This window comes from Diadema antillarum, unplaced genomic scaffold, assembly GCF_040938485.1.
Source record: "Diadema antillarum isolate AM-2024a unplaced genomic scaffold, OU_Dant_1.0 seq00001370_RagTag, whole genome shotgun sequence".
Lineage (NCBI taxonomy): Eukaryota > Metazoa > Echinodermata > Echinoidea > Diadematoida > Diadematidae > Diadema > Diadema antillarum.
Window position 1 is genome coordinate 1,176,828 of NW_027272131.1, and position 22,550 is coordinate 1,199,377.

General features: G+C 38.7%; 1 protein-coding gene across 3 annotated transcripts in view; it reads right to left on the bottom strand.

The window, feature by feature from the left end:
- Window positions 1–2,146: 2,146 nt before the first annotated feature.
- The window catches only part of LOC139708743 (bifunctional UDP-N-acetylglucosamine 2-epimerase/N-acetylmannosamine kinase-like), a 48,234-nt gene continuing 27,830 nt past the window's right edge, over window positions 2,147–22,550 (bottom strand). For all 3 annotated transcript variants that reach the window (XM_071620678.1, XM_071620676.1, XM_071620677.1), the window contains exons 4-13: window positions 21,036–21,210; window positions 20,053–20,265; window positions 17,652–17,739; window positions 10,796–11,006; window positions 7,180–7,312; window positions 5,828–5,896; window positions 5,026–5,178; window positions 4,282–4,464; window positions 3,275–3,391; window positions 2,147–2,546 (exon numbers count right to left, since the gene is read on the bottom strand). In XM_071620678.1, coding sequence (XP_071476779.1) covers window positions 2,311–2,546; window positions 3,275–3,391; window positions 4,282–4,464; window positions 5,026–5,178; window positions 5,828–5,896; window positions 7,180–7,312; window positions 10,796–11,006; window positions 17,652–17,739; window positions 20,053–20,265; window positions 21,036–21,210 — 1,578 coding nt within the window. In that variant the 3' untranslated portion in view covers window positions 2,147–2,310. The remainder of the gene's footprint in view (window positions 2,547–3,274; window positions 3,392–4,281; window positions 4,465–5,025; window positions 5,179–5,827; window positions 5,897–7,179; window positions 7,313–10,795; window positions 11,007–17,651; window positions 17,740–20,052; window positions 20,266–21,035; window positions 21,211–22,550) is intronic.

A 22,550-nucleotide genomic window follows, 5' to 3' on the forward strand; every position in this document is an offset into this window, starting at 1 on the left:
AGTTGAGTGACCCGCACTTCGTCATAGTTAATATTCATGCATGTTTGAATCACAGTTCGCGACTGAAATTCTATGAAATCCCACTCACATACAGGAAAAATGCTGAAGATTCTATTAGAACCAAAAGTTCACTGATCAATATCGGAAATTTGTAGCTATCGTCCTCAAACGCGAACGATGCGGAATAGTTGTGCGCTGGGGCACGCAACTCATCACCCGCGCGTGCAGCTCCCATAGACAAAGCACGTATAATCTAACCAGTTGTCGATTTCTCACAAGGCTTTATTGCGTGAACTGTTCAAAATGGTCAAGACAGACATTTTACTGTAAAATACTAGATTTGAGCCTCATTTGCCGATTTTTTTTTTTTCATCCGCTCGGTGAGAATGTGTACGGTGATTTGTGGGATGAATTGTGATTCTGGTGCAAGGATTAGGTGCGAAAGACCTCGATTATTCGATTACGAAAATCGCGTCCGGTAATACAATGCGATTTTGCACCGCGCAAAAAACCACTATTTTTAGAGGGGTATGTTTGAAGCATATTTTCTAAAAACTGGAACGAAGAATTGACATAAGTTGGCTGAATTCGTAATTTCCATGAGTCTGTGAATAAGTGGTGTTATTTTTAGCCGAAATTTCATTCTATGAGTACGGAATTCAAAGCCACAAAGAAAAGCGTCCGGTAATAGGATGTGCCACCCTACAATTTGTTTTGCACATGTTTTGTGACTGAAATTTTACTGTAGACTTTTGGACAAGCTCGCCAGTGACAGAACACGAATGCTGGGTAATTCCCCTATGTATGAGACATTCCAACCTGCAGCCATATTACTTTGTGCATGCTGCAGCACTTATGAATGAAGCAAGGCCATTTACCATGCCAGGGGAAAAGGACTCTCACACATTTGAAAGTACCCTTTTAGCATTGCAAATATTCACAAAATGACTGAAGTAACACTGTACAGCACAATTTCAGTTGTGTAACGATGAAAATGCAAAATACTAGCCAGAAAGGTTTGCCAAAAATTCACAATCTCGTAGCTTACCCAACTATGGTTGCTACACATTTTTTCATAATCAATTACAAATAATCAATCAATCGGGTCGCAGCAATTTTCTTCGATCTTCCACGCTACAGTGAATCACATGCAGAATACAATTACAAGTTCCAAATTGATCATCACGTAATGTTCTACCTCCCCACAATGCTGAACGGGGAGGGTGATTCCAGAATAAAATCGGTATACCTACTTTTATTATTTCATATGTTTAAAGTCAAAATACTATAAAAAAAAAAGAAGAAGAAGAAGAAGAAGAATTGTTATCCCAGCAAATCGTGTCAGCCAGAATAATTTCTCGGTAGAGCTTTCCAATATATTGCAAGCATATATTCAAATTGGTAAAAGATTAAATTTGAGCCCCTATGAGTACTACTGTTTTAGTTCTAAATGAACCATGGATTAGTTTACCAACAATATCTTTGATTTTGTTCCCACTTTGGCACAATATATAGCTGCAGTGTCGACATTCAAGTATCAAGCGAGTGATTGTTTTGACTTGACAGACATTACAGCAAAACTACCACTAATTCTTGACAGATTTGATTGCCTCACTTAAAAATTGCAGCTGTACTGAAATGTGAACCTTTATAAATAAAACAAGACAAACAAACAAATAAACATACAAAACTCCCTCGGAAACGAGGTGTTGTGAGTAACACACAAAACACCCATGTAGAAAAATGTACAAGCAGGAAAGACTTCTGAAATTTACTCTTGTCCATGTACATTACTTTGTCAGCACTAGATGCGTGATCATCCCCAGTACTTTTCATTCTAACGAACACAAAAGAATGACACAGAAAAAAAACCCAGCTAAGTACACAATGTCCTTCTATGGGAGGACCAATAACCGCTGGCCAAGTCGGGGCTCAGAACTGTTCACATCTTGTGGCACAAAACGGAGGAAAACGCATGCTGGCACTGCTTCGCCTCAAGAAAGATTGCAGACAACTACATACTACATTTTGCCTTGTTTAGGGATGAGCTTCTTAGGAGACACAAGGCACCCAAGATTTGGCCGACAGTTTGGACAACTTCCTTTGAGATGTGCTTTGGACACAACACGGCGGACACACGCTTGTGTCTAGTGCTGTAGCAAAAAGCAAGTAAACCAATAAATGACTTTAATTTTTTGTGTGCAATTACTAACAAAGCATTAGCAAAGGCAGTCCCACAACTCCGCTTCCCACGACAAAATGCGATTAGAAGGTAAGCAATGAGGTGTATCGGGTCCAATGGAGTATGTTTTAATAAGTCCTCCTTGTTGCATACTCCAGCACGAGACTCGCCGCTCCCATGAGGGCGGGCTCCGTGAGATCGGAGCTGAGCACTTCAACCTCGCCGGCCGACGGCAGGCTTTCTGTCCTCACCATTTGCTTGACGGGCTCTAGGTAGACCTTGGACAGCACGCCGCAGAGGATCACTAGCTTTGGGTTTAGGATGTGGAGTAGAGAGACAATCGCTGTGCCGAGCGCCTTTCCAGCTGGAAAACAAGACAAGACAAGACAAGAAAAATTCAGAGTTTGGGGGGACAAAGTTTAGTGTCATGAGTCAATGTGACTCAGAGTCAGAAAGTGATGCAATCTGTCAGTTCCAGGATTTGTAACTTTCTCCATGAGTCTTGTCATCAAATTTACAAAACAATCAAGTTGCAAGACTAGAAATACTAACCATCAACAATGTCGAAACGACTGAGCTCTACATGCATTCTCAACTGTGCAATACTGGGTATTCGATGACGTATCTTAGATATCCCTGCGCAAAGATCTATGAATTTCTCAAACACTTCATACACGGCTCTCAGACTATAAACCCTGAAGAGACATCTACAGAATCTAATAGATTCTTTGGTTTTGTGAGAGATCATCTCCCACCATGTTACCAGCCCCACGGCAAGACTGCATTCAGAGGGGACTATCCTGACCAACCTCCGACAAGAACGATGAGAAAGAGCGGGAGAGAACAGGTGTTTTGGGTGTGACAGGGGATAAAGTCAAGACAGAAAGGGATGCTTCTTGCGGGGCTGCACACTAACCCATTTTTTCTACTGGTCTGACCAGTCTGTTGGACCAGTACATACCCAGTCCATTCCTGAAAAAGTTAACTGGTCTGACAGTAATTCTTACTGGTCAGGGACTGTCAGACCAACGCCAGTTCTTGCTTCTTGTCATGTGTGGGAATTGGGACAAGTTGTGGTAGGGGGTCGCTTACCTGTGTCCAGGATCTTCTTGGCAGCTGCGTTGCCTTGCTGGGCAGCTTCGATGAGATGTTTAGCCGTCACTTCCTCATCATTGTTGATGGACACGCCCTCAGCCAGCAGTTCCCCGGCTGATGCGTGTGGAGACCAAAATGGGAACAAATCAGTTGGTCACTCACAAGGATACAAGAGTGAATTCTTTCTTACGATGTCCTATTAATACAACAGGAGACAACTTTCACATTCAACACAGTTCTGGCTGAAACTTGGTGCAAAAGATTGTCAGCGATTTTATTGATCAGAGTGATCAGAGTCATTTTAGGGCCACTCACATACTCCAGAAAGAATACGTGGTGCACCATGAAGCCTTCTACCACCCAATGTTCTACCACCAAGGAAGCCTTCAAAGATTTCATAATTTTTTTTTGTGCTTCCTCTCTTAGATGCAGGCCTGAAATCAAAATAATGATGTGTCTAATGAGAAACCAAGAGGTTATTAATCTTATCTCCCCCCCCCCCCCCATATCAATCAACTCAATACCATCCAGCAAACTACCAATCTTTAGGATGATTATGTTTATAAGGCACTATGATATTTTGTAGAATCTAGTTTTCAGAGTTCCTCATGAGTACAGCTCTGCCATGACTACACTGGCCTACCAAGCCTTGCACATGGCATTATTTTCACTGCTACAATTTCAGTTGTCGTTGTAGTTAAGATCATAGTCAGTAAGTGGAGTTGTGATTATAGTTGTAGAGGTAGCTGTGGCTGTGTTATGATCAGTCTTAGCATCATAATTATCATTATATTCATTTTGATAAGGATGATGATAGTGGATGATGTTGATGATGATGATGAAGATCATGATGATGATGTTGATGATGATAATGAGGATGTTGATGATTGATGATGATGATGATGATGATGATGATGATGATGATGGTGATGGTGATGATGATGATGATGATGATGATAATGATGATGATGTCGAGATAATGTTGGCAATGTTTCCACACACACCTTGGTGTAGTTTCACAGCCTCCCTCTGAAGGGCCAACCCAGAGCTGTAGGCTTCCACGCAGCCATTACTACCACACTGGCAGCTGGGGCCATCCAGAGAGACTTTCATATGACCCAACTCCCCTGCGCAGAAGTTGGTCCCATGGACGAGGTGCTTATCCAGAATCACCCCACCACCGATGCCTGCATTTTGATATTGAATACGTTGCAAAGCTTTAGTGTCTTTTCTGTAAAAATTCTGACTATCCAGTTGTAGACTTCCCTGATGTTACTCTTCTAGGTAACTTGAAATGGAAGTGGGACAAGTTACATATTACAGAGAACCTTTAGTCTGTAGAATTTGAATAAAATCACTAAATCCTACAGTGATTATACCAGGCTTTGATGGTGACTAATACAGCAAAAATATTAAAGAAGCGAGAAATAATTGCTTAAATTCTGAGGGAATAAATCATATACGATGTAAAATCATTTACGTGTGATTGAACTGAAGAAAACAAAATGAAGGAGAGCAAGCTAAAGATAACAACTTTGGATAGATGCTATTCTTCGAAGTTGAACAATGTGACCCATGATTTGAAACCTCATAGACGAGTAAAGCAGCTCCCGTTTTATCGAAATCCTCGGGACTGGCAATTTTCGCTCATTATATCGAAATTCCGTTGCAACCAAACAAACAATAAATAACATAGGCTTGTTTATCTTCTTTTTTCTTCTCATACGAACAAAACTATCCTAAAATACCTGTGCCTGTTGCTATGGTGATGAAGTCCTTGACATCCTTGCCACGCCCAAACTTCCTCTCGCCGAGGGCCGCACAGTTACCATCATTGTCCACCCATACAGGGAGATGGAGAGTGTTCTCAATTGGCGTTCTCAGGTCGATGTCACTCCATCCTGAGTTCAGAGTAGACAAAATATCAGTGCCCTCCCTGTGTTAACACTCTTTTTTTCCTGTGATCTCTATTTACCATTTCTGTCCCAATGAGTCAAATGTGCACAAATTTTACACACATACCAATGGATGAGAAATTAATGTGGCATGCAACAGGTTAAAGGGCCTGACATCTACCCCTTTTTCCTCCACTTTTCCATTTTTTGTTGACTTTCTGTTATTGAGCAATACTGAAAGACATAATAATTCATGTCTGGTTATTTTATCGAAACATTCATACATCCTCATAAAATGACAGCAATAAATAAAAGAGGTAAAAAACATTTTTTTTTAGCTTTTCTCGCTGAGAATTATATCAGAGATCCCTACTACCTTGTTACATACAAATCATACCTCTTAAGAATTCTACATTCATTCTGGAAAAGCAGAACTGATAAGCAACCACTATGACATTAAATCAAATGATGCTACAATGCACACATCTGCAATTAACATTCTTCAAAGTGATAATTAACAACTTCCATCTGTCAAGAACACTCTGGCATCTTTCTGAGGTGAAATGCTGATGAGTGGATAATTGCACTGACACTGGTTTGACATTCAAATGTCAGCATAGATGAATTTATGCAGATTAAAATCTATTAAACTTACCATCAATGGCCTTGGTCGAATGCATGACAAGGCCTTCTTTGGAGTTCACACGCCCACCTGTGCTAATGCCTGGAATTCAAGAAAATATGACCGTTACTACCCTGAAGCATTCAGTGGAATAGACTGCCATTTTTCTGCATATTTCTCTTCCTCCGTTTTTAGCTTTTTGGTATTTTTTTCTTTCACATTAGAACATTTGCCAAATGACAGAAAATCCCTCCATGTAAAAAGTTGAAAAAACACTGGAAATTGATCACAGCCAGTCAAAGAAAATACATATATTTATAATATAGACATGGACTCCTGACAAAGCATGATAAATAAATACGGTGCAGAAATAAACATTTAATTTGACAGGAGAGGAAACACTAAGAAAATGAACACAGTATGAACAGCTCGAATAAGTGATGGACCCTTAACCCTAACTAGGCTGGGGGGGGGGGCCTCGGAGGCCCCCCCCCCCTTGACGTTCCGCGCGATGTATCGCAATCGCAAAAAGCTGTCGCCGCGACGTTTCATGACTTTTTTCTTTCGAGTCTCCCGCATCTTTTGAAACCAAATTTGCGACGCCCGGGCACGCGGTTTCGAAGTTACGCATAAATATGTACATGCATGTCAGACCAAAAATTGCTCAAAAACGTTAATTCGTGTACAATTTCAATGCAAACTGTGCTTACAGGCAAATTTCATAAAAGCATGATTATTTTGGTGTTTTATTGATTAACATCAATGAATAACATATTTTCTTGTTCGGAGCGATGTCGCGGACAAATTTCATCAAAAAAACAATGAAAAACATAAAGTCAAAAAAACAACGAAATACATAAGAAATTCCAAAAAACAATAAAATACTTAAGAATTTTTTCTGATATCACAATTTTTTTCATTACATTTGCTAAGGACACTAAAAAGAATATTTACACAAAAAAAGTGCCTGTTTTGAGCTTTATTTTGTGATTTATACCAAATAGTCTGATTTTATGCATCATCATGCATAAATTAGCATAATTTAGCATAAATGATGATTTTTTTTGAAAAAAATAACTTCATGGTATTTTAGATTACATCATAGGCAATGTGTGTGCCAATTTTCGTCGCGATCGCCCGGTCGACAGCCGAGATCTGGAGGGGGGGCCTGGGAGGCATACAGCAAAGCCATATACTAATACTATGCGGGGGGGGGGGGGGGGGGGGGAATGGAACTGTACGAATGTGAACAAATACTTTTCAAAGATAAATACAGAAATTTCAAAAGAGGACAGAAGGAATGTATCAGTAAGAGTTCTAAACTGGACCAAATGGAAAAGTGTTCATTGTGATGATAAAGGCATCTATCGCTAGGGGCAACCCACCTACACCCAGGACCCGGCAGTTGATGGCATAGCTCTGGCGCATGGCTTCTATCAGTAGCTCCAGTAGGGTCTTCATCCGCTCCTCGTTGCCTTCGTGGGGGGTGGGTTTCGACAGCCGAAGCTTTATCTCACCCTGGACAAAAAAAAAAAAGAGGTTACAGATCAAACTTTAAGCATCAGAGCCAATAGGGATCCCAACGCCACACAATTCTATCCTACTCATTCCATCATCACATCAGTGCATACAACATCACACAGAAAATAATTTCTATAAAGACAACTACATAAGAGTCATAAGTATAACCCTTATCTTAATATTAGTCTTAATCTCAGACTCCTCAAAGTTTGCTATACCAATCTTAAATCATCAATAATGCCTCAGCTTTTTTTCCATTAAGTGGCCAAAATGGAATGAGATAAAAAGGGAGGAGCATTAACACTCACACAAAGGGAAATTCTTTAGCTATTTTAGACAAGATGAAGGCTTGCAAACGAGATAATTCAGACTTTCTAAGCCTTCAGGTGTATACTAACATCTATGCCTGAACTGTTATGATAATCTTGTTCTTAACCACACACCTTAGCTGAAGATCAGCTGTTATCAGCACTAATGAATCAAATAATGACTGAGCTAACACTACACTTTGCAATCACAGAAAGAGAGAAGGGGCAACATTACACTGCCAATGTAAATTCAGTAGCAAACTCAGCCCAAAATATTACAGTTCAACACTTAGCAAGTGTTTGCCATCCATCATTCTAGCACCCCATTAAGATACTGGAAATTTGTCAATCGATATGTTGTTATTCCTCGGCATTCTTTAGAAGCAGGCCAGTGCTGAAAGACAGCCGTAGCTTGGTAGTGTGAGGGCAACAAACATTTCCAGATCACTTGGTACAGATGCATTTACATGAGATATTTATGAATAAACGTCAAGATATTCTTGAAGGCAGCGTACTCGCATTCATAGAAGAGGAGCGTCAAATTGTCTTCAATATCACTCCATTCTTTCAGTGAGAACATAAGTGAGTAATACTTCATAATATAACCAGCAATAACTACCTGTCATAAGTGTCCATGAATTCATTTGAGAGTATTGCTACCACAGTGACATGTTGCTTGCAATTACACAGAGAAAAAAAAAAAAAAAAAACATCAGTAGGCAGCTTGTGCAATCCAAATATTTTCCCCTTTTCAACTTCCCATATCCTGGTTTATTTAGACACTGAACAACTGGTGATACTCTGTTTAATTTTTTATTTTTTTTTTTTTAACGTGGCAGTCTTGCTGATATTACTTCAGACATACATCTTGCTGATATGCCTTCAGACATACATCAGTGCCAATGCACCGTGGCAGTACATTCTTCCACAACACAGATAGCAAATGTTATTATTTTTTAACAAAACATTGCGACCTCCACCACTCATACAAGAGCAATCAAACATGAACTGATTGGTGGCACTGCAAAACATCTGAATGTGGCACATTTTAAATTAGCACAAGTAGGCCCAGTATCTAACAGCTGCATCAGAATAAGGAAGGCACACTTACAATGTGATTGGATATAGGGAATGCAAGATGGTAATCATGACATGAACACTGATATTTTGTGGATTGAAATTGTCTCTTTAGGTGATAAAGAAGATAATAATGATATCAACCATCATCATCACATCATAATCCAAATAATGAGAAGCACTGACAATAACTGAGAACAATGCTTGTATCCCAACATATCTGTCATGTTGATATCACTCCATACACTTGTATAACACTTTTTGTGATCTTAACACACTGATGAACCTCACTACTGTCTAATATCAACAAATTCTGCCAAATTCCACTCATATCTGACAGTAAGTGCATGACTTGAGCAAATTTTGATCAGGTTAAATCTAAGCAGGTATCTCATAAGGTTGCTCTTAAACCTCATTTCTCACTGCAATGGAAAGAGAGGACACAATATGCAAATTGTGCCACAGGGGGCATGCCTGAGAAAACAAGGGATACTACTGAGTAGCTCTAATCCCACCCTGTGCTCAATTCATATTCACCTATCTCCATTGGAGCGCAACCCATTAACCGCATAGTCTGGATGACTGATTCCATTGTTTAGGTGGATCTCTTAAGAGTCCCATTTTTACTTGTTTGACTGCTAATGATACGTCTATTAGTATTTACCTACAGTCTATAAATAACTCTGGCACTGGCAGATTCACAGCTTGAAAATGGCAGAAAACTCAAGGGGGTACCTTACAAGATTAAAACGTGCCAACAAATTCTGCAGTAACATCAACTTCAGAAATGTATCAAAGGGCAATTTACCTCAAATACATATGTGACCGTGCACCTCAAAACGAACATAAAGTCGCACACACTGATTTTGCGTGAGGACTGAAAATAAGTGAAATGGGTCAACCTAGCCGAACTTGACTTTTTCATATTTTCTGAAAGAGCGGGTCTTCTTTTACATTATGCTAAAATTTGGTATCATAAAACGGGCAGAAAAATGTGTTTTTTAGCAGTTTATCTCGCACATTTTTGGTAGAATAGTGTGATTAGGTGTGTCTTTAGAATCCCTTTTTCATTTCTTAAAAACCTTGTCCACACTCTTCACTTTCAACTCTAATAACTTTTGAAAAGATAGTGCTACTGCTTTGAAAGTTAGCATTAATTGTGAACAGAATGTGTTAATGAGGCATGCTTAATTTCAGTTTAATCCAATAATCCCTTCATTGTTGTTACTCTGGTGGTTTACTTCCTGTTTTTTGTCCCATTCATCGCACAGCCAGCACGGTTTGGTAAAGATTAAGCGCTTGAATAGACACTGTACTTCAGAGCCTCTTTTCTCAGTTCAAACTTTTCCTGAGTTTGTGCTTTCTTTCAAATATTTAGATAGGTTAGGAGAGTCCATTTGATTTGAGTTATACATCATTTTAAAGCTTAAAGTCTGCTCTTTCAGAATATGGTCTTAACTAAAAATTCATGTCTGGCGACTTTTTGTTTGTTTTGAGGTGCAGGGTCACATATGTGAATTCATTGAATGCAAAAATATATCAATGAATTTTGTGGGAAATCTGACAATCTGGTCAAAAGTTGTGAAGTTAAAATTTTGGTTGAAGGATATCAAAGGATAAGAAGACGAACAATTCATTATGTCACTGCATGGCAATGGTGCAAATAGAGTTTAAAGAGAATTCAACATATGTTTTTTTTTTTTAATACATAACCAAAGAGCACTTGACTGTTTCCCAAGGTGGGGGGGGGGGGGGGGGGAGGGGAATAATATTACCCTAATAAGATACATTGTATGTCATTTAACAAGTCCAAGGAATGTGTACCTTTAACGGATGTGGATATTTTCTACATATTTTCTAAATGTCCTTGTCCTGCTTTGTCACCACAAACTATTGTAGTCTTCTATATCAAGTCATGGCAGCACTAACTTTAAAAATTCATAACTTTTGCACTGATTGTCCTATCTTCCTCAAACTATCACTGTTGTATTCTACTATTATTGCTGTATTCACTCAATCAATATGTATATTTGGAATAAATTCCTCTTTGATAACTTCTAGCAGCAGGGGATCACAATTAAAACAGACCACTCACATTTGCAGCCACGACGGCCACACGGAGCTGGGTTCCCCCCATGTCGACTGCGAGGGCGCTCTGTGTCTCCAAGATGTGGTCGATGTCCATGCTCTCGCTCTCTGGCATCGGGGGGAAGATGAACTGCTTCTGGATGGGATCGCTGTGCTTGATGGACTTGAGAAACTTGATGATGCGGGGGATGGCGTGTCCATCACCGTAGATGTAGGACCTGAAAGATGCAAGGAATCTCGCCCGATAAACTTAGAGCTCAAACGTGGATTTGGGAATCTACAAATTATGAAAGTCAAGTCTCCAAAATGGTCTGCACTGAGATCTTTCCAAATATCATCCTTTCTCTTAGAAAAGAAGAAATTACATCATAATTGATCTATGCAGACAACAAAAGCATTTTATGCGTGTTTGTGCTTTTGGTAAGAGCCAGTAGAATTGTAGGGCGACTACATACATTGTAATTTGCATAACTATTTCATGTGAAGATTGAAAATTCTGTATAGCACAGTATGACGCTAGGGATGGTGTCATTCATATTGACTTCATATCAAACAGAGGAAATTGAGGGAATGCTTGTGTACAGTTCATTGGGAGGCTAGCGAGGTGATGACATCATCAATGCTGCCAATTTGAGTCAGTTGGGACTCGTACACTGATTCATGAAAACATGAAAGCAATAAAAATGAGAAATGTCGCTACAGCGACTGGTTATACCCCCACCAAACAACATTTTATAAGCTTTGGTCAAAACAACATTTCATAAGCTTTGGTCAAAAAACTGAGGAAGTAGTTAAATCCGCAAGATCTTTCCTTGATCTTCTGCCATTAATATGCCGTTACCATGGCAACGTACTTTCGGGTACTGTCGAAAAATGCGTCTTGCACATCTACAACCAAAGGCACACATCTGTACCAAGTTTCATGGAAATTGGGCAAAAACTGAGGAAGTAGTTTGCAACACAAAATTTTCCATCATTTTGGCTCATAATATGTGAGCTGTTACCATGGCAACATACTTTTTGTCACTGTCAAGAAATGTGTCATGCTGACCTATATCCTAAGACAAACATTCAATATGAATTCCATGAGAATTGGAAGAACACTGATGAAGCAGTTTTGCCATGAAGCATTTTGCCCTATATTTTACCAATAACATGCCGTTACCATGGCAACGCACTTTTTGCCACTGCGGAAATATGTGTCTTGCACATTAACATATTCAGATGAACATCTGTACCTAATTTCATAAAAATTGATCAAAAACTGTGGGAGCAGTTCGCGACGCAAGATTTGTACCCATTTTTGCCCATAATATGCCGTTACCATGGCAACGTACTTTTGGGTACTGTCAAAAAATATGTCTTGCACATCTACAACCCAAGGCACACATCTGTGCCAAGTTTTATGGGAATCGGTTGAAAACTGAGGAAGTAGTTCGCGACGCAAGATTTGCAACGGACCGACCGCCCGACCGACCGTTCGCTGATTCCTATATACCCCCTTCAAACTTCGTTTGGCGGGGGTATAATAATTCCATAACATTTTTACATTAGGTCAGATTTTGATGAAACCTCCACCCATGTGGTTAGTGATTTTATTCTACTGTTGCTACTCATAATAACATCTAACTTGAACACAGTATGGAATTGCTATTGAAATGAAAATTCCATAGTCAGGTTTGATGTCCATGAAGGTTAAAGGGATCGTATAGCTTTGGTTGAGGTCTAACTTCAGGTTTCTAACATTTTTGGATGAGATTATGAGGAACCTCTTCTGAAATATGAAGGAGAATGTAACTCCAAGGGAAATTCAAAGTTTATTTGATAAAAATTGGTTTTGACATGGCTGAGATACCCAAAACAAAGCAATACTAATAAAAGGTTGGACTCACATTCTATTCCGACTGTTATGTTTTACTTTGTTTTTGGCTGTCTCGGCCATTCCAAAACCGATTTTCATCAAATAAACTTTGGATTCTTCTTAGGATGGTTTGCTCTGTATTATTTCATAAGTGGTTTCTTGGTATCTCGCAAAAAGTTAAATGCCCATTTCTCATCTCCACCAATTATCATCCCTTTAAGTTAAATACATGTATGGACTTGGAGTCCTCTTCAAAGGCAGCCAGAGGCCAGCTGTTTCTAATCAATAGTTAAGAGCAATCACAAATCCCCAAAATATGGTCAATGATTTATTTTCTATTCCCACACCTGATCAAACACAGTGAATATTGGGGCTCTCATTCCATCTTTTCAGACTATTAATATTTCCACTTCTGTTTTAAAAGTTTTACCTTGAAATTGCCCCTGTGATATTGGGGGGGGGGTGGGGGTGAGGCAAGCACGTCCTTACACTAGGCAAACATTTTGTATGCATAGCCACGACAGGGGTAAACATGAACTCCATAGTTTGCAACACGGGAGGGACGTGCTCAAACAAAGCCTGAGTGACACTACAATAATTAGCCCTGTATTTCCAAAGGGCGAAGTGTAATCATCATGTACAAATGCACAATGGGTTTGGCTTTACTCAGCACTGGGGTTATATGCTGCATCTATTGTCATCGTGATATGCCGTAAACTGACGTTTGCATTTTAAGCCATCTCTACGAATACGTTAAACAACTGTAGAGAAGTAGTCTGACGATGATAGAAATACAGCAGTGCTTGTGGTTAGACACAATAGCCTGAATTCACAAGGGTGGTTCAAACCTAGACCACAGTACAAATTTCGACCATGGTCTAAAGTAAACATGAACGAGACATGAAAACTCGTCACATTGAGGACGAGTTAGGTGATACGCTTGTGGTCATCAGATGACGGTCATCTGCGATCGACAAAGAAAAGAATGTGATATAGGCACCTTGAAAATATATTGAGCGTGCATGCCAAACCGTTTCTGTAACCACTCGGCCACGGGTCATCCACGGAAATGGTAAGACAAAAAAAAATACACACAACAATGTATAGATATAACAGGGGGAAAGTCAATGCCCACTCAACTATTAAACGTGGCCGTGTGAACATCTATTGCATTGCTAGACGGAAAAGCGGCCTTGTAACGACTGAGGTCGCTATGCCATTTCTGGCAACTTGGGAAAAATACGTCCCGCAGACATAAAACCTATAATCGGCTGGTTTTTGATACCTTGCCTTTAATCACGCACGTGTGCAACCTTACGTCTCTGAGACGTCGCCTTTAACCTCTCAGTCATACGTCTCGACGAGAAAATATGAGGAACGTAAACTTATATGTGAAAGATGACTCAGGAATCGTTTCGTCCATCTTCCATTCTCATTTTCAGTTTTATGCTGCAAAATACTCAACCTGGTGAGAAGATTAAAAAAAATAAAATAAAATGTATGATTACTGCAGCTTATTGTCTCAGCTACAACATACTTAAGTTTCAGAGGAAATCAAAATCAAGTGAGGTAAAGGTGCTCGAGCGTTATCGAGTCAATGCATGGATAAAAAACAAAAATCCCCTTTCATAGACATAACGTACAATCTTCGCTGATTTCGATATCTCGCCTTTAACCATACCTTCTAGCATGATGACATCATCAAATTAGAAAATAACGATATGGACTTGAAAGTTGTTCAATGTATAACATATTCATCGTACGTTGTCAGTTTGCTATTGACACGACAATCGATCACATGAACATGAGGCAGCTATTAGTACCTGTATGAAATTATTATAGGCATGGTTATCAAATTCCCCTAAAATTTCCTTATAATTGCTTTATTTTTACACACAGTTAAGCTATCCCTTTAAACTCGTCACAGTTTAATTAGAATCATTAACATCATACATTAGTACCATATTCAGTTCCATAGCTGATCACGTTTGCTAATTAATTAAGATTAATTGTCTAGAATGTGTCATATGGCCAACCTGTATACACACGTACACACACACACGATGCTAAATGTATGTATCAAACCTCTGTAACACAACTTTGAACTAACTGTAGGAATTATCGCTGTACTTATCATCTATACTTTTTATCACTATCTGAAACTCCACAAAAACCACTAATTGACAAATAATCATCAATACAGAAGACTGACTTAAAGGAACAATTCAAATACCTTTTTTACAATGTATAGCTTGTTCCATGTATAAATCAGCACAAAGTAACCACGACTACATTGTGTTACTGAATTGATATGAACAAATTTCATTTTATTACAATATTTAAAATCAGTTTGAAAAGCCCAGCCTGCAAAATTTTGCAGCAGTCGAAGTAATGCAGTCTCAAACGCAAAACAAAGGGATACTATGTGAGTGTGTGCGTATAGTTGTGTTTACATGCGAACGTGATTTCTACATGGACGAAGGTGTAGTACTCCATTGAAGAAAAAACAAATTAAAAATATAATTATTTTCTTTCGTGCTCTTGTGAGGTTCGAACCCATACGTGTGCAACCTCACGTTTCTGAGACGACGCCTCTAACCACTCGGCCATACGTCTCGACGAGAAAATTAGAGGAACGTAGATTTATGTACGTGAAAGATGAATCAGGAATCGTTTCGTCCACATTCCATTCTCATTTTCAGTTTTAAATTGCAAAATTGTCAACCTCATGAGGAGATTTCAAAGAATAAAATGCATGATTACTGCAGCTTATTGTCACAGCTACAACATACTTAAGTTTCAGAGGAAATGAAACAAAATCAGCTGAGATAAAGGTGCTTAAACGTTGTTAAGTCAATGCATGGTTTAAAAAAAACTCACCTCCCATAGACAATACACGTAAACTTGTCCGATTTTGCGTCTTTACCTTTAATCACAATTTAAGGTATGATGACGTCATCAAATATCAAAAGCATGATATGGACTTAAAAGGCAAATGTTCAAAGTACAACATATCTGAATTTGGGATAATATTGAGCTTAAACAACAGAGATACGAGTAAATGAATGACAGAAACAGTACCTCAAAAAAATTAATTCCACTTTTTTGATTTCAGATGATGATATGATGACGTCATGAGTTTTCCTGGCAATATTGGTACTTGAAACGTTATTTCCAATTCATATGCTTTTGTAATATGCAATAGAAATATAGGGTCAATGGACGATTTAAAGAGCTATGCCGAAATAAACAAAGACATGTTTTTTCACTATATTTGCAGAAAGACGCGCGCGCGGAATTTCAACTTTGACGCCAGTGCATTTCTTTGTTATAGGTCAACATCGATCGGAAATCAATGGATATTGTTACTCAAAGTATCAGGAATCCAAATCAGTCAAAAAAAAATGCATTTTCATGTTGCTTACGCCCTCTGCGCGCGAAATTGCGCGGACGGACGCGCACGCGAGAAAATGTTTGAAACGCTTAAAATTGTCTGAAACTTCGAGATTTCCCATTGGGAAGTCGTTTTGAGCCTTTTAAAATTTTGACGCGCGCAAACGCGCGCGTAATGAAGACCTGGGTAACTAGCGTTAAAAAGTAAGATAGAGCGTGACCTGAACTTTATGTCCACCGAAAATGATACAGAAATGATATCCAGTTATGAAGTTATGATCGATCATGTGACAAGGTCCGAAAATCACAAAATGGCGCCTAGATGACGTCATAGATATGTTACTGTCATGAAAACCTTATTGTGGCTAGATTTTGTCATGAGACATGTTGACTGAAAATGTCATGTTATTCCGTAATGTCATTGTTGAGATATTGACGACACAAAATGTGGCAGAAAGAAAGAAGAATAAAAAAAAAGAGAAATTTTGGCAATCACAATAGGTGATACGCTGATAGCGTATCACCTAAATAGACGTACCTTTGACATGCACGCATAAATGCGTGTTTATTACTGGACGTCTGTTGGCATACACAATCTGTCAATCGTATTTACGCAGAAGAAATTTGCATAAACCATGATAAGACAAAATGGCCTGAATTCACAAAGGTTGTTTAATCCTAGACAATGGTAAAAATTTAGACCATGGTTTACAATAAGCATCAAGGCGCACCTTTGAAATGGGCATATCAAAGCATGTTTGTTACTGGACATCTGTTGGCATACACAATCTGTCAATCGTATTTAGGCAGAAGAATTTTACATAAACCATGATTTAAATTTAAACCACCTTTGACCTATTGTGAATTCCAACCAATATTTTCGCCAGATTTTCATTTCAGTGGGGTGACCGATAGCTAAGCCTAGCTACTAATGCAGTAATGAGTACTGGTACACATTGTGAGTTTTCATGGACAATGTCATGACTCTGGGGGAAATAACACAAAATTTGGAGCTAAACCCATTAAGGACGAGCTGATTTTACTTTAACACACTTTTCCCATAGACACCTCCCCAAGTGTACACGAGCTGGTCTTCAAGAGGTTAATATCCAAAACATAAAGTGATATTTCTTCATCATATTGTATCAAAAATAATGATAACAATAATATCAGAGAGCACTTTTACTTAAAAAGGAATTGCAAACAAATACAAATATTATCATATTAAGAGAAAGAACATGAGAAATCCTTTTCTCTCTCAACATTAAAAATAGAATCTTTATTAGGCACTACGTCTAATGGAGGGTGATTGCTTCCATACCACAGTTATTAAACAGTTGCTTGACGATCTCAATTATGGCTAATTCAGTATAAGGAAAGGAAAATATGAGTCCAACTTGACTACGAAGAGAATCACACAGAAAAAAAAAGGCTATATTGGATCAGAGCCAACGTCACTTGGAAATCAATTGGACAAATGCTGTTCCCTGTTCAAGTCACAGGTGCAGAAATAATTGGATCTATATCCCTATGCATCTCTAAAATGGGCATTGAAGCATACAACATTTGATTGTAATGGCTGCACGGGTATTAATGGGCCAATACTCACGGAGGAAAATGCTTCTGGTACTGGATTTTGAGCGCGTGGAGAATCTTTTGAGTTGTGTCAGCATCTCGACAGTGTAAGACATTCTCACCTGAAACAGACGAAAGATGAGGAAGATGACAGGAATGTAGGATGCCCCATAAATATGCCAGAATTGAAATGAAAGGAAACCATTAAGTCTCATTCAACTCAACTGTACTGAATAAAGCAAATCACTAAACAAAACTGAAAAAAGTGAGAGTTTAATTAGGATAAGAGAATGAGAGGTCTTATTTGCACTTTTACGTGTAAAAGATTTAAAAAAAAAACAAGTCAATCTTCAGAAATCTTCTCACTACATTGTTCTTTTAAAACTTCAAGATGGCTGTTTTGTCCATTTTTTCCCTGATTTGTTCTTTCCTTTCACTGCTTTCACTGAAAACAAATTCTCTGCAAACCAAATTTCCCTTTCACGAAAAATCTACAAACCAAGCTTACTCTCAAACACACTGTAAGTGCAAAAAAGAAAAAAGTAATACAAATGTGTATACCTGGTTGGGCATCATGTACACAACAACAAATTACACATGAAAACAGTGTTTTGGTTGTTATTGTTTTTCTTAAACATTCATGGCTTCATGAACTAAACAAGGGTAGGAATTTTCTAATATCAGTCAAACTTCAATATACTACTAGCTACTGAAAATGCCCAAACAAATAACACACTTTTTTTTTTTCGATCACGATTTTGACCCTACAGCAGAATTTAATGCTGTATCCATCTATCCATGGCTGTATGTTGCTTCACTGAATTTATTCCGTACAGGTTGGTTTTTTTTTCCCTCTTCTCCTTGACCTCATCAATCAACAATGAACTTCCTCAAACGACCACTGTGAAGTCCACACCATAACTGCAGTGACCAATCATTCACTTTGCCTCCACAATGTCACCTTCTCCATCCACTTATGGAACAATTTGATACGCTTATAGAAATCATCACATGTTACACTATTCATTGCCTGTCTTGTCTCTCCCCCCCCCCCCCCCCCCCCCTCTCTCTCTCTCTCTCTATGAAGCACAAAAAAAAGGGGGGAAGCATTGGCTCAAATGAAATCTCAAAATTCAGTGTTTCTAGTAAAACCTGACCGATCAAATTACTGTGATCAAAGCGAGGTCAGATTAGACAATGACATAAAACCATACAAATGAGTATAACATAACAACACCTTGTAGGGAGAAGGGGTGGACAATTTTCCATCAGAAGCTTTTCTATTCTTATTATTTGCTTTCCGTAATGGGTAATAATCCTCATTCAGCAATTTTTCAGCATTAGGTCACTCTCTCTAGCATATTGTTGCTAATTTGAAAACATACACTGAAAAAAAATAACTCTTTTGGTTCTTCAGCCTTACTCTTCCATGCCTCTTGAAAGGAGTCCAGGAATAAGATAAACTAAGAAAATATTACAAATATTAAGTTCAAAGCACTGCTTGTCCCTCGAAAACAACAACATGCAAAAAAGCATATGCAAGAAGTTTTTTTTTTCTCTTTGTAACTTCAAGTCATCATCTGAACACGGAAACATACAAAATCTAATTCACAGTACCTAGTATGTTCTCTGTTGCATTATGTACACTTTAGTATGACTTTACTCTAAATGAGAAAAAAAGATGTCTGCTTAGAATCATAGATACATCTGCAAATTAATACTGTAAAGTGAGAACACTTTGCGGCATGAATTATTTGCGAATTGGAGCTGACAGCCTATTTCGTGGCATACAGGCATTCAATGGATATAGTGTAGACAAGAACTTGTGTGTGTAGTTTAATTTTGCAAATCTTTGCTCTCGTGAAATTCACGAAATTAAAACGCACACAAACATTTCTGGCTTTAAAGTAACTACTGGCAAACAACATCCATGACACAGGAATTAGATCCAGGATTTTTCAGAAATGTACTGCTTTCCAATGACACTAATGTGTAGACAAAATGAGAGTAAAAAAAAAACAAAAAAAAAAACAGTGATGATAGACAAAAGCTAAAGTAATTTGACTATTACACACAGTCAATTACAACATCCTCTGCCTTCTGAAAAGAAAAAAATTTTCTTTTAAATTACAATTACAGATCTTCACCTACACATGAAGTTAAATGCTCTAGACCTTTGATCACCAAGACTGACCTTTCCCCTTCTTAATAAATCATACTACTGGGTATTCCTAGCTGTGATTACAGCTATACATTTTCTACTCTGTGACTTTTGATTGTTATCTTCATCCAATGTAACAGCTGCCTACGTATTTCTATCCTTTGTTAACACATCATATTATTACTGGATATTCCGAGCTAAGATATAGCTGGCAAAATGGCATCTTTAGCTGAGGATCAGTAACCTTGGCTCATCATCTGGGGGCAGTACATACCTGTCTCTCGACCCGTTTGCCTGGACCCGAGGTTGACCACCGGCGTCCCGAAGGCTCCGGCCTCCCGGACACCGGCACTGCTGTTGCCAATCATGCAGCCGGCGTTGGCAACCAGGATGATGAACTCCTCAAAGGGGATGTGTTTGACTGTGTAGAAAAGGGGGTGTGTCTCTATCCCTTTCTGACGCATGATGCGCACTATCTCCTTGCTTCCTACATGATGCCAACATTGATGGGGAGGAAAGATAAAAGGAGTTCAGGCAAATCTTTCATGCCATGATAACCAAAAGTTCAAACAAATTAAACCCAAACTAAACTGTTTCATGACCAACTCAGTAAAACAGGGTCAATTGGAAGACATCAACGAAAACATTTTATGAATAATCAACCATTCATGATGGAATAAATGGGTTAAGGACAATTACCCCCTGGACAATTAATTACCCAGAACTTTCCCCTGACCCATACCTTGATCCCAATCCTGAACCTAATTCTAACCCTAACCCAAAATCCTATCCCTAAACCCAACCCTAATCCTAATCTTTACTCTAACCTTATCACTATTTAGAGGGGGGGAGGGGTTTCTGATTGTCCTAGAGGGGAAATTGTCCTGATATGGGGAAAAATAGTGGAGAGCAGGGCAAGATGAGAGCAGCAAGGAAAGAATATATAAAGGAGGAAATAGTGCAAGAGGAAGAAGGGAAGGAGAAAAAGAACAGAACAGGAGGAGGAGAAGTATATATCAGAAAACAAGAAAGTGTTGATTAAGGATTGAGAGGAGGATCCTAAAACACTGGCTTCTAACAAGGAATGCCGATCAGGGTATTACAAAAAAAAATTTCGCTTCTGTTTGCTCCTACAGGGCATGCAAGGCAATCCATTCCTTTCAAGCAAGTGCCATTTGCACTACTAGCCCTACATTGAGATCTAGCAGCCCTGGGCAAATGGGAACGCGGGTTTGCAACACCCTGCCTGCTACTCACCGGCATCCACATTTGGGAAGAGCATGATGACCCTCTTCTTGAACTCCAGTAGGGCGTCGACCATGAGGCTAAACATCTTGATGGAGTCACCGATGTTGGTGGTCACTGGATGTTGGAGGGCCACGATGTAGTCCTTGCATCGCCCCTCCCCCTTCATCCACCTGTTCAGCACGGGCTGCACAGATAACCACAGCCACAAAGGACACAACAGAAAACATGAATATCATATATGATTTTTCTAATCTGATTAGTTGCTCACCTCACAGCCAAGAGAAATGCACAATAAGGGATTTGCTTGAAAAATCACAAATTCAATATTTGCTCTAAAATTAGACATTTGACATGTCTGAGTAAGTCTAAAATTGGAACTTTGAAGGTTTTTATAGGGTATGCTACCATGGCAACCACGATTACAATATATTATGCAATCTTCATTCTTTCTCCCTTGAACATGCATAAAGACTTTGATGCAAAACCATGAGAAACATTACACAGATCTCCTTAGAGTGATGATTCACATCATCTTCAGAGCTTTTGTAGGTTATACACACAGGACAATTCCAGTGAATGTTCACTTTCATTTCAATTATTCTTTTTTTCAATTTTAAATATTTGCAGCTCAGTGTGCAACAGATGCTTATAATCTATCTGCAAATCAAGGACACAAAAGCTCCCTTGAAGGTCTATTGAGAGCCAAATACTGGATGAAGACATGTCGCATTTGCTCTAGACTTTATAAGTGAGAAGCCCATAATCCATGAAAATATTTAAAGTACATGATTAAGACCGTCATACATAGTAAAGTATGCAACATATGCAGGCACACTGTACTGGAAAAAAAAAAGTGCCCATAAACGAAAAATCTACAGCATGGTTGCATGGAGTAATTAGAACAGTTGAACACATCAATAGTGTGCATCCTCAAAACAGATACAAGGCAGTGATGCCAGCAGTCTATTTCCAAAGTTTTCGGGAAGACTACAGTGCTAATCAATTCTCCCAGGAAAGAAATATCTATAAGATGTCCCAAATAACAGTAAATGTGCTAAAACAAAATTTACTGTTCCATATTCTATCTAGCATCAAAGGATAATACCCGATTACACAATGATTACAAGACAATAAGTGTATACCGGGACAATCTTTCATCATCCAACCAATCGTTCATCACTCAACCAAAATAAAAGAATGGGGGGGGGGGGGAATACTGAAATTTCCATGGATGTTCCTGTATATAACACAATGTGCTGAATTTATTCTGAATCATGGCAAGAGGAAGATAATAACTACAAAGTTTTCTGTCCTCCCATTCATTTTGTTCTACAGCATGCTTCTGCTTTAAAGAGATAATAAAGTTTACTTTTCAGATTATAGTGCATTCTTTGCGCTAAAAGCAACCCTCAGAGTCAGATGGCTGATTGTCTATCTCTTCTTTGTCTTTAAAGCTGTTTAATTTTCAAACCAGTCATAGTCATCTATAGGGATGTTTCCCCTCATTGATACCTACAGTGCTGA